Source organism: Clupea harengus, chromosome 23, assembly GCF_900700415.2.
Source record: "Clupea harengus chromosome 23, Ch_v2.0.2, whole genome shotgun sequence".
Lineage (NCBI taxonomy): Eukaryota > Metazoa > Chordata > Actinopteri > Clupeiformes > Clupeidae > Clupea > Clupea harengus.
In genome coordinates this window covers 14,263,020-14,276,411 of record NC_045174.1, presented here as the reverse complement: position 1 = coordinate 14,276,411, position 13,392 = coordinate 14,263,020, and the positions used below count along the sequence as shown (strand labels likewise).

At 46.0% G+C, this 13,392-nt stretch overlaps 1 protein-coding gene across 2 annotated transcripts in view; it reads right to left on the bottom strand.

Moving 5' to 3' along the window:
* The window catches only part of plce1 (phospholipase C, epsilon 1), a 74,027-nt gene that overhangs the window by 23,642 nt on the left and 36,993 nt on the right, over nucleotides 1-13,392 (bottom strand). For both annotated transcript variants that reach the window (XM_042703241.1, XM_042703242.1), the window contains exons 4-7: nucleotides 9,213-9,541; nucleotides 2,486-2,631; nucleotides 753-1,011; nucleotides 47-273 (exon numbers count right to left, since the gene is read on the bottom strand). In XM_042703241.1, the coding sequence (XP_042559175.1) occupies nucleotides 47-273; nucleotides 753-1,011; nucleotides 2,486-2,631; nucleotides 9,213-9,541 (961 nt within the window). The remainder of the gene's footprint in view (nucleotides 1-46; nucleotides 274-752; nucleotides 1,012-2,485; nucleotides 2,632-9,212; nucleotides 9,542-13,392) is intronic.

The following is a 13,392-nucleotide window of genomic DNA, read 5'->3' as shown; positions in this document are numbered from 1 at the left end:
CCCTGCTTATGAGTTCTGACTGGACACGGAACCCTGTGGGACCTACGGGTTCTTGTATCGGTCCTTGAGGGAGTGGCGCCGTGAGGCCGGGCTGTCTGCGCCGCTGGCCGGGTCGCCGTCGGCGGTTGTCGGCTCCTCAATTTCCAGGCTGCGGTGGCAGCTGCGGATGGTCTGGAGGATGTTGCTGACCGTGCCCTCCTTCTCCGCTTTGTGGAGGCCGTCGGGACCGGCACGCTGCACGAAGCCTGGCTGCCCGCTGTAGTCCGACACAAACTGGACAAGGACAAGAGGGACGTTACTCCCGCTATTCCTCATGAGCAGTTCAACAAACAGCTGCTGTCCTGGGAGTTCAGACACCAACACATCCAAAAACCCAGCTGTGATGGAGTTGTGACCGACTTCCTCTTTTTCTTGTGTTTCAATGACCTCCACTAAGACTTATCACACCTTACCTTAATACTAGATATCATATAAATGTTTTTATGCTGCATGTAGCCTTCAGCCTCTGCCACCTTGGCCAAACGTTTTGTTTACTTTTGCGAAGGGAGAGGAGCTATGCCCCTAATCTGCTTGGGGTGGTAATACACTGCCCCCAATCTGCTTGGGGTGGGGGGTATAAAATAATTTATCATAGCTTGCTTGCCGACAGCTAGTCAGGCTTACACATAGCTCCTTTAAGCAATGCTATGCTAACGCTATACCAGCTCAACCCTTGAACCCAAATCAAATCCAACTGAAACGTCTTCCCTCACCTCCACGGTGTCCTCCTTGGGGTCCAGCGAGGGTCGGAGGCCGATGAGGCTGGCGGCTCCGTCCAGGGCGTCGCTGAGCTCCTTGAGGAAGACGCCGCAGAAGGGCACCACCTTGCAGCCGGGGATGTGGAGGGCGCGGTGCACGGCCTTGCGGTACTCCGTCGACGACTCGTGCTGTGCCATGGAGTCCTTCAGACGCCGCATGTTCTCGATGTCCGCCTGGTCCATGAACTGCCACATCTTCAGCACCTTACGGGACCTGGTGGGGGGGGTGGACAGAGTTGAATATTTTGGTATATGCATAACACAGCCTTAATTCAGAATATTACAGTATGCATAACACAGCCTTAATTCAGTATATTACAGTATGCATAACACAGCCTTAATTCAGATTATAATACGGGTAGATGAAATCAAGCATTCTGATTGGTTAAAAGGAGGTCACGGGGTGTACTGTATTGAGCCATAATGTACTGTACAGCTGTTTACATTTACCTGAGCGTTCCATATCAGTGCGCACTCAAAATATACTACCTTAGATAGAAAAAAAATGGCGGACCAAATCTCCGTAGATCATCGTATTTGTACCTAAAAGTTTTAAGTTTTACTTTTTTTTGCTTAGATTTTTAGAAAGTTACCGAGAAATAGACACTGTACAATATAAAAAAATAATTATTGTAACTGAAAAATACGTCTAAGAGGATTTGCGAGGTGTATGAGCAATCTATCAAAGGTTAGCATGCTACTAGCCATTAGCGATGAGCAATTCCTCTGTGTTTTTGCAAAGCATCTGCCCCAACTTTCTTTTCCCGACATTTACATTTATCTTGTACATAATCCATCCCCATACACCGGATATTTCAAGAGTAGAGATGCCTTTCAATATGCAGTTGCAGGATGGGTGAACGACACCAAGATATGGCATTTGGAGACAAAAACAATATGTATGAGATCACAGGACGTGTATCCTGGATCTTATCAAAGCTAACCGTTCCTGAGCAAGCAAGAGTGCCAATATGGGCTAACGAGTTGTAGCCAGAACCCAAAGGGCTAAACAGCTCGCTAGTTATTAGCACTCTAGCTTGCTCAGGAGAGTTTAACTCTAATAAGACACAGCAATTATTCACGATTGTATAAATTGTATATTCTCTGGCGACTGTTGTCGCATCCATCAACATATCCCGGGCATTTTTAACTTTCTGTGGGTTGTGACCGTAAACAGCTCGCTAGCTATTACCACTTTAGCTTGCTCAGGAGAGTATAGGCTAACAAACGTGATGTTCCCAATGCTGTTTGTCTGTTGCATAGCAACAGCCACACATTCGGGGACTATTTTGTCTAGAGTCTAGGCTACTGAAATGCGATACACAACGTTTGGTGGCTATTACAACTATTTTGTGCTGAAAGGCAGCTTACTATTTAGTTACTATTTATAATGTTGCTGGCAACCGTATTATAAAAGCAATAAGGTACTCGAGGCAGTACTGTATCGTCAATAATGTACTGTGCAAGGGTTTGCCCTAACAACACCCTTGAACAGTACATTATTGACGATACAGTACTGCCTCGAGTACCTTATTGCTTAAATATTACGGTATGCATAACACAGCCTTAATTCATTATATTACAGTATGCATACAGAGCATATACAACAGTATACACAGACTATGAAAACAGTGGTCGTAATAACTATGAAGGACAATACAAAAGAAATCTCTGAAGGTCCACCATACCTGAGCCCGGCTAAGAACTCCATGACGGCGTTGTAGTTGCCGATGTTCCAGCAGCAGTTGGCAACGTGGACCATATAAGAGAACACCTCACGCTTCTCCTCCATAGAACCGGCCGTCAGAATCAACCAGGTGACCCATGAGCTTACCTACATAAGACAAAGACAAAACATGTAGAGACCTTGCTACAACCATTATGCTTTTGATAGAGAAATGTGTCATCCAGAACCACTGAAATTAATTTAGTTTGACTCAACAGGTGGCCACTTAAAGGTTTTACTGAGACCTCATGAAGGCTTCAATAGCTATTAACATATACACTTCTACCAATTTATAACTCAACCAAGGTTTAAAAAAAACTAAAAAACAACAACAACAACATCCTGTGAACCAAGGAACCTTCTGAGAGTCCAAGGCTTATCTGAGGTAAAATGGCCACTGTGCTGTGGCTGGTCAGATTAGATTCTCAAAAACTCAATCCATAATGCTGTTCAGGAAAATGGATGGCAATTGAACCCGCTGACAAGTGGTGTGGTTTTCCCCAGCTATAACTGCAATCAGAAAGGCCATTTTTGTATTTCGCTCCGTGGGTACAAATTATTTTTAAAAGACAGTATATTATAGCACATCCGACACCCGGACTGGAATTAGCTGTGAAATTAGAGCGACTCGTTTCTCGATTCAGCCTGGACTGGAAGGGACGGAAATAAACAAACCCGCCGCTGAAGAAGCAGCTGAAGCGGAGATAGTGGATCAGAGTTGGCCGTCAGAGAGGCCCAGGTAAACACATTTATCTGGACTTAATTAAAAACGAGTCGTTTGATAAGGGGTTCCTCGGCTCAGCAGCTCAGACTTATTGATGCTCTCTTATTAAAGCTGGTGTGTATTCAGTCCGTGTATGAAGAAGAACAACAACAGTCCAGCTCTTGACAGCCGTTCCTCAGGAACAGTGTTAAGCCCTTTCAGGAAAAAACATCCAAGGCTGATGTAAGTTAAACAGACATTACTGTAAACACTGGCATGAGCCTGACATTAAATAAACATGTCACTCTTCAGCGATCAAGGGACTACAGTTTTTGATAAGATGACAAACTAATGAATGACTCAGCTTTGGCCAGACTAGGTTTTGACAGCAGCTGCTGTGGTGTGGATTCATACTACTGTACACAGCAGAGCAGGAGATGGTGGTCGGTTTGTCCTCAAAGAAGTGTGAATGCTGAAGCTACCCTCAGGATAGGACCAGATTTACTTTATGTTGTGGGTTAAAGCAGCAGAAACCCTGGACAGCAGGACACATGAATGACACATGACATTTCATCACACAACAGTTTTGTTCTGAGAAAGAAAGATCTGTTTAAAGAGATCTCCAAAGAAATCTAGCTTCCCTTTCTGACAACTGGCCCCTCAACACAACCTTATACTCCCCTAAAAATACGATTTTGACAATTACACCACATTCAGACTCTTTCTATCCCCTAACTAGCAAGACCACAACATACAGCAACTTGGCATAAAGCATTCCACTCTAACTACCACGCGTCTAGCCCTGTAGCATAAACCCCTCGGCTCCCTGACTGTTACTGTACACGGGCAGGGTAGTCAGAGTGCTGAGTGGTGTCGGCTAACTCCCTGACCCTGAAAAGGCACGCTAACAATGAACCAGTGCATTCAGAGGTCATGGCCTTTAGATCCCCTGGGAGCTTGCATCGTCATGACCGGGACTCGTCTCAATGGAGGAATGAACACACGCACACACACACGCACACACACCGCACGCACGCACACACACACACACCGCACGCACACAGGGGGGAAACGTTCAGCCATCAGCCACTCTCCCTAGCAACCCAGCAGCCACATGTCACTTTCAATCGTCACCTGACTTCACTCCTTAGCCATAGATAGTGGAGCTAGAACATGGATAGTGGTAGAACATGGAAAGAACATATAGAACATGGATAGTGGTAGAACATGGAAAGAACATATAGAACATATAGAACATAGTGGTAGAACATGGAAAGAACATATAGAACATATAGAACATAGTGGTAGTTGTAGTGGCGTTAGAACATAGATAGTGGTAGAACATGGAAAGAACAAATAGAGCATAGTGGTAGTTGTAGTGGCGTTGGAACATAGAATTTAGCCCCTGATGGTCCAGAATGTTTTATCACTCAGTCAAAAAGCTCTGTAACCCCTGTGGCAGTAACTATAGAAGTGATCAACCTTTGTGATGGTAGACTGATCTCTTTTATCTCATCTGTTTTCTAACCTTCATGTGGGCCGGCTTGACTTTCTTTTACCATTGATAGTCATAGAACCTAAAGTTCAATCAAGAATCAAAAGTTCTAAAAAGAACCAGCTTCTGACACCTCCCGCATCCCAGCCCCTACTGCCTCTCCTCAACCGAAGCAACTTCACCGTGTCCTTCACCATAACACTTCATGTCCTCTAACTGTCTGTCACATCACTGTGTCCTTCACCATAACACTTCATGTCCTCTAACTGTCTGTCACATCACTGTGTCCTTCACCATAACACTTCATGTCCTCTAACTGTCTGTCACATCACTGTGTCCTTCACCATAACACTTCATGTCCTCTAACTGTCTGTCACATCACTGTGTCCTTCACCATAACACTTCATGTCCTCTAACTGTCTGTCGCATCACCGTGTCCTTCACCATAACACTTCATGTCCTCTAACTCTCTGTCTGCACTCTTCTCTCCGCCGCATCCGAACTCACACCCTCTCAGCTGCTCTAACACCCCTCTAGTTCCCGCCAGCGTTCTCCTGTTTCAGCACAGCACACACAGGCCCAGCGGAGGTAGAGCCAGCCTGCTAACACAGGCGCTTACGTAAGAGGGACAGACACGCAGGCACACTACGTCCCCTCCGGGACACTTTAAGTGTTAACGAAGCAGGGGGGGGGGGGGCTTCAAAGCACCTCGCTGACAGCCGCTGCCCACCCTCTCTCGGCCCCTGGCCCATCCACCACCCCCCCCCCCCCATCAAAGACAGACACCAGACACTCTGTCTGCATGGACGGTGCCGTGCGATTCACCTTACAGCGGACCGGCGCTCGAGAATAATTAAATAATGCTGTTGTGCAAGTGGGTGACTGGGTTGAAGGGGTATGCGGGACGGACATACTTGGCAGGGCTCGGGACATTCCACCACGGAGCCTCTGGCAAAGCTCTGGGCATAAATAATGACAGGGATAAACTGTGTTTTGTGTGTGTGTGTGTGTGTGTGTGTGTGTGTGTGCCTAAGTGCCCTTTCCACTGACTGAGAAGCTTTGCAGGCATAAGCTTAGCCCTGTTCACAACAGGCCTTTTAGATTAAACAGTCAATTTCCCAGACTGACACCGAGTGCTAGCCTCCCCTCACAGTCTCTCTGTGTAAGTGTGTGTGTGTGTGTGTGTGTGTGTGTGTGTGTGTGTGTGTGTGTGTGTGTGTTTGTGTGTGACTGTCCTCCTGATGTGTATGTGTCACAAAAGAGAGAAGGCTGACACAGATAGTTCTGATCCCACTAAATGGGATTGATTGATTGGACAGGCATCTCAGTCAAAATGACACAGGCATCTCAGTCAAAATGTCACAGGCATCCCAGTCAAAATGACACAGGCATCCCAGTCAAAATGACACAGGCATCTCAGTCAAAATGTTTACTATATGAGGAGCTGGACAGTAGAGAGGAAAGGAGCGGGCAGAGTTTGAAATGTCTTGCAAAAAAAATTATCACTGGACAAGCAGACACTCCAAAAAATATGTTACTAAAACTCTACATCTGTTAATGAAGGGTAGGTGACGGTACAAATGATGATGCAATAGGAGTTCACAGTTCAGAGTTCAATAGTTCAGCTCTACTATGAGTCACAGAAAGACCCCCCTGTAGCATGATGGTCACAGGGAACTGGGGTCAACTATCAGAACTTCTCCAATAGGATCCAGATCACAGGTCTGGAAACAGATCAGGGACAGAGAGAGGGTATCCTAATAATGTCCTAAAAACAACAGCTGAGTTCAGTGTGAGTGCTGGTCAGCAACTCAGTCAGTGTTTCCAGAATTGATTTCTAGAATACTGGCCAAGGCTAATGTAACTCCACTGTGATCGCGCAGTACTGTCAAGACTGCTCGAGGAACATTAAAATGTGATTAAGCCCTTCCCTTCGTGAACAGCCTGACCACCGATCAAAGAGAAACTCCAAAAGCTGTTACTGAAACGGCACATCTGTACATGACAGCCAAGTCATGCTAAGGCATGTGACCTAACTATGACATCACTACACACACATATGCACGCGCGCACACACTCTCTCCAGCCAACATAAACAATGTTGTATGCTTTACCACTGCAACATTGAAACTGACAGGACAGCAGAGTTTAAATTCCTCCTTAAAAAAAACTAAGTTAAAGTAACACAAAGGAAATTCCAATCAGCTGAAAGATATACGGTGTACGTTAGGAAGCATTCAGACTAAACATGCTATGACACCGGAGCAGACAATAGAATCGGAGTGGAAAATTGACCAACTACATTGTTATCGAGTCGATCACTCCCAAATCGAGATTGCGAGTGAAAGTTATACATGTAGAGGAAGAATTGTAACACCTTCAATGTGAGCAACACACTGTATGACTAACGCAGACGATGAGTTTTCGTTGTGTGTAACACATGACCTAATATGGCCACCGTATTATCATGGCAGGTGATATCAGCACCTCTACGAGCTAACCACACTTTTTTACATCATTCAAATGAAGTCTTCTGTGCCCTTTTGTGATGCAGTTGAGACACTGTCATTACAAGTCTGGCTGTAATGCTATTAGCTTTTCACATGACAGGCGTATTGATGACAGATGTGTGGATATCAACCCAATGTTTGGGTTCCCTTTAAAACATACACTACCGTTCAAAAGTTTGGGGTCACTTAGAAATGTCCTTATTTTTCAAAGAAAAGCACTGTTTTTTTCAATGAAGATAACATTAAATTAATCAGAAATACACTCTATACATTGTTAATGTGGTAAATGACTATTCTAGGTGGAAACGTCTGGTTTTTAATTAAATATCTACATAGGTGTATGGAGGCCCATTTCCAGCAACTATCACTCCAGTGTTCTAATGGTACATTGTGTTTGCTAATCGCCTTAGAAGACTACTGGATGATTAGAAAATCCTTGAAAACCCTTGTGCAATTATGTTAGCACAGCTGAAAACTGTTTTGCTGGTGAGAGAAGCTATAAAACTGGCCTTCCTTTGAGCTAGTTGAGTATCTGGAGCATCACATTTGTGGGTTCGATTATACTCTCAAAATGGCCAGAAAAAGAGAACTTTCATGTGAAACTCGCCAGTCTATTCTTGTTCTTAGAAATGAAGGCTATTCCATGCGAAAAATGGCGAAGAAACTGAAAATGTCCTACAATGGTGTGTACTACTCCCTTCAGAGAACAGCACAAACGGGCTCTAACAGAGTAGAAAGAGAAGTGGGAGGCCCTGGTGCACAACTCAGCAAGAAGACAAGTATATTAGAGTCTCTAGTTTGAGAAAAAGACGCCTCACAGGTCCTCAACTGGCAGCTTCTTTAAATGGTACCCGCAAAACGCCAGTGTCAACGTCTACAGTGAAGAGGCGACTCTGGGATGCTGGCCTTCTAGGCAGTGGCAAAGAAAAAGCCATATCTGAGACTGGCCAATAAAAAGAAAAGATTGATATGGGCAAAAGAACACAGACATTGGACAGAGGAAGATTGGAAAGTGTTATGGACAGACGAATCAAAGTTTGAGGTGTTTGGATCACACAGAAGAACATTTGTGAGACGCAGAATAGGTGAAAAGATGCTGGAAGAATGCCTGACGCCATCTGTCAAGCATGGTTGAGGTAATGTGATGGTCTGGGGCTGCTTTGGTGCTGGTGAAGTGGGAGATTTGTACAAGGTAAAAGGGATTTTAAATAAGGAAAGCTATCACTCCATTTTGCAACACCATGCCATATCCTGTGTACAGCGCTTGATTGGGGCCAATTTCCTCCTACAACAGGACAATGACCCAAAGCACACCTCCAAATTATGCAAGAAATATTTAGGGAAGAAGCAGGCAGCTGGTATGCTGTCTGTAATAGAGTGGCCAGCGCAGTCACCAGATCTCAACCCCATTGAGCTGTTGTGGGAGCAGCTTGACCGTATGGTACGCAAGAAGTGCCCATCAAGCCAATCCAACTTGTGGGAGGTGCTTCAGGAAGCGTGGGGTGAAATTTCTACAGATTACCTCAACAAATTAACAGCTAGAATGCCAAAGGTCTGCAATGCTGTAATTGCTGCAAATGGAGCATTCTTTGACGAAAGCAAAGTTTGAAGAACAAAAATAATATTTCAAATAGAAATCATTATTTCTAACCGTGTCAGTGTCTTGACTATATTTTCTATTCATTTTGCAACTCATTTGATAAATAAAAGTGTGAGTTTTCATGGAAAACACGAAATTATCTGGGTGACCCCAAACTTTTGAACGGTAGTGTATACACTCACTTTAACCTGCTGGGACAGCCAACCACCTGTTAATGTCGTGACGTGATGTCACATTCCCAATCCGACACTCATCGTGCATCACCAGATCGAACTAGCGCCGATCTCACCTTAGCTTGACCCTTGACACACACCCACACACACACACACACCCCAACAAACTTGCACACACACACCCACACACCCCAGCGGGTCTACCCACCTCATTGAAGCGCGTCACCAGGTCCTCCAGGGCGCTCCTCTGCTGGGCGTCCCCGCTGCCGCCGGGCATGGCGGGCGCGGAGAGTGAGGCCCTCAGGTGCGGGTGGCGCGGCGGGCACTCGGGGCTGCCCAGCTGCCGCGTGAGCAGGCACAGGTAGTCGAGCGGGAAGACGCGGCGGTACAGGCGGCGCTCCTGCTCGGTGAGGACGCTGGCCACCTCCTCGGGGAACTGCACCAGGTGCCGCAGCTCCGCCAGCTCCTTGCTGATGCCCGCCACGCCGCTCGGCAGAGAGCCCACGCTCTGGGCCACGCTGGCACACAGCTGCCGCTCTGAGGGAGAGAGGAAGCACAGCCAGCACCATTAATACTTTTCATCATTTTCATAATATTTATTTTATATTATATTTCCATCGAGGATCCTTGCATTCAAACTACCCTACTCTGCATTCAAACAACCCTACTCAAACTACTCTGCTAGCCTAGAGGAAGCACAGCCAGCACCATTAATACTTATATCATATTTATAATATTTATTTTATATTATATTTCCATCGAGGATCCTTGCATTCAAACTACCCTACTCTGCATTCAAACGACCCTATTCAAACTACTCTGCTAGCCTAAAGGATGAAGTAGGCTACATTTTTTCATTATGTGCACATCAGGCCTGATGCACTACCTCCTGAAAAAGATGTTGCTCTGAGAGAGGGAGGGAGGAAGGAGGGAGGGACGGAGGGTGAAAAGGTGAGCTTTTGAAAAGGTACTGCACATATGAGGCCTTGGAGATATTGATGGAGAGACAGCTTGTCAGAGAGGGATAGATGAAACGGATAGACAGAGGAATGAGAGGCAAAGAAAGAAAGAAAGAAAGAAAGAAAGACAGGGTGGGCTTTTAAAAGAGTAGAAATGATGAATAAAATAAAAAATGCTCATTCTGAAGCACTCTGCTGCAGCTCATGTGAGGCCAGTTCTCTGGGAGAGGGAGAGTAAGGCTGAACTTGGACGGATGAGCAGATCCATGCAGACTGGCACATACAGACAGGTAGACAGAGGTCTGGCCACAACAGAAACAGATATACTGTAAACTGATTAAGAGATGACCACAAAATATGTGCTGGGAGAGAGCTGTGCAAAGTCAGCCCCTAGTCTCAAAGAGCTGATGTAGAAAGCTCTCAGCTGCACTGTGTTCAGTCTGCACTGTGTTCATCTCCACTGTGTTCAGTCTGCCCTCAGCTGCACTGTGTTCAGTCTGCACTGTGTTCATCTCCACTGTGTTCAGTCTGCCCTCAGCTGCACTGTGTTCAGTTTGCCCTCAGCTGCACTGTGTTCAGTCTGCCCTCAGCTCCACTGTGTTCAGTCTGCACTGTGTTCAGCTCAACTGTGTTCAGTCTGCCCTCAGCATCTCTGTCTCTGTCTCTCCTCTGTAGCGGGCCCAATTCGGAAGCAGATCTGGTGCATCTGTTTACATCCCAGAGGGGTTTAAGTCATCTCCCAGTCGGAGAAAATGAAGCTCTAGGTACCCGTGCTATGGGCAGTATGCGTGGTATGGGCAGCCTGGGATGGGACAAAGAATTTGAAGGTGCGGTCTGTAATTATAATCTAATACAATTTGATTGGCTGTCGAGCTCAAATATCAAAAACATTTTGCCAGAATCGTGGACAACACCTTTAAATCATCTGAGTCTCTAAACCTCTGGCAGGGGCTCTGGGGCCTACAGTCCAGGGAGGGCAAACGAAGCCCTAGGTGCCCGTGCTGTGGGCAGTATGTGTGCTATGGGCACTATGTGTGGTATGAGCGGCATGGGATGAAGCATTTAAGGCTGTATAAACAATCCTCTAAAGCACAGGCAAGACGAACCTAACGTTTACAGGAAACACCACCCACGTCCTCACGCATACATAATAGGGGTGTGAATATGAACCATTTTTAATATTACCCGGATATCTGCCAGTGCCCATAAACGGTTTTATGGTTATACGACAGTCCCCATTTTTGATATTACCCGAATATCTGACAGAGCCCATGAACAGTTTTATGGTTATATGGCAGTGCCCATTTTTGATATTATCAGAATATCTGACAGTGCCCATAAACGGTTTTATGATTATTTGCAGCAGTATGACTTCAGTAATGTAAGTATACAGTAAATGGAATATGTATGGGGAAAGCATAAGAAACCCATAGAGAGAGAGAGAGAGAGAGAGAGAGAGAGAGAGCGAGAGGGAGGGGGAGAGAGAGAGAGGGGTAGAGAGAGAGAGAGAGAGAGAGGGAGAGAGGGAGGGAGAGAGGGAGAGAGTGTGAATGATGCAATCTCATTCCACCAAAGTACCTAAACTATTGTGACTGTGCATCTCCACAAATGTAATTATTGGACTGTAATTTCTGAATAGGGATATTATTATTATAATTTAAATAGTTGTGCTGCAAATGGTTATTCGAATATTCGATTATCCGTGCTCACCCCCAAAACACAGACTCACATTACATCTTTACACACAGACAGAAAACCAAAAACCATAACAGACACCAACTCCGATAATTCGGTGTATGATAATATTTGACACGTTGATGTAAACTAGCCGATTCATTTCACATCTATCATACAGGATCTCATTTCCGCCGAGACGAGGGTGTTGGGGGGGGGGGGGGGTGTGTGTGTGTGTGGTGGTGTAATGTCCTCCCGGTAACAGCAGTGTACCCCCCTAAACATACACAGAGACAGAACAGCATGTCCGTGTCATGGAGAGGGAACAGAGCAGCCACGGGGACAACATCATCAATTCTGCAGCCTTTAGCGCTGATCTGGAGAGCATCACCGAGGAGAGAGCCACGCTAGCTCAGTTCGCACCTCCACAGGCAGGAAGCTCCGCAGAGGCAAACCTCCCCAGCAGCAGCAAGGACAGGAACCTTTTTAAAGAATCTTCTAGAAGGATCACAACCAGTATCATTATATTTCCATAGAGGATCCTTGCATTCAAAGTACCCTACAACGACTCTCTCCTGAAAAAGATAAGGATAGGTTATCAAGGCTGGACAAACCAGCAAACCTATTAAGAGCAAAATCATCTACATACTATATACAGTATATACAGATCTACAGCATATATTGAAAAGGGTCGACTAGACACTAGAGCATCGTATCAAAGATGGTGGGCTGGGTTATACCACAGGTCAATGCAGCGTAGATCTGCGTAGATGAGTCCATGGGGTTTCCATGTCCACCACGTTTGCTGCATCACTGAAGGGTTCTCTGGGCACTTGCATAATCAGAGCTCCTCTAAGACAATAGGGCTCTGGATTAATCATGCCCGTCCCCTGGACCACAAAGAGGCTGCTGCGCCCGCCGCATCCCATTGGAGACGCCTTGTGTGGGGCCTGCTCTGCATGACAAACAGCTGGTTGGGACACCCACGAGCGCACACACACACACACACACACGTGCCCATTAACCCTAACCCTGGCACAGAACCAGATACACACACACAGACACGTGCACATCAGCAGACACACACACACACAGACAAAATCACATGGACACACACACACACACACACAAAATCACATGGACACACACACACACACACCCATATGAGCATTTAGAGACATCACACCCATACATGAATCCAGCCTCATGTAGACCCAGACCCAAAGGGACACTCACAATGAGATGTGTGCTCTCTCTCTCTCTCTCTCTCTCTCTCTCTCTCTCTCTCTCTCTCTCTCTCTCTCTCTCTCTCTCTCTCTCTCTCTCACACACACACACACACACACACACAGCGCTCTGATTGAAGCCAAGGAAAGAGGCACCTTATTAATAAACATGTAATTGTTTGCCATCTTTCCGTGGGGCTGGAAGATTAATGGTGAGGAGCCTAATGTTTAATGCATGCCCACTCAGGACACCTTAGTGTGTGTGTGTGTGTGTGTGTGTGTGTGTGTGTCTGTGGGCACACACGTCTGCCCATGTGAATGCGTAAATGTGTGTGTGTGTGTGTGTGTGTGTGTGTGTGAGTGTGTGTGTGTCTGTGGGCACACACATGTCTGTCCATGTGAATGCGTAAATGTGAGTGTGTGAGTGTGTGAGTGTGTGAGTGTGTGAGTGTGTGAGTGTGTATTCTCAGGTCATCTTAGTGCAGATCCTGTTCTGAGCGACTAACCACCGGAGTATACTTCCTGTCAT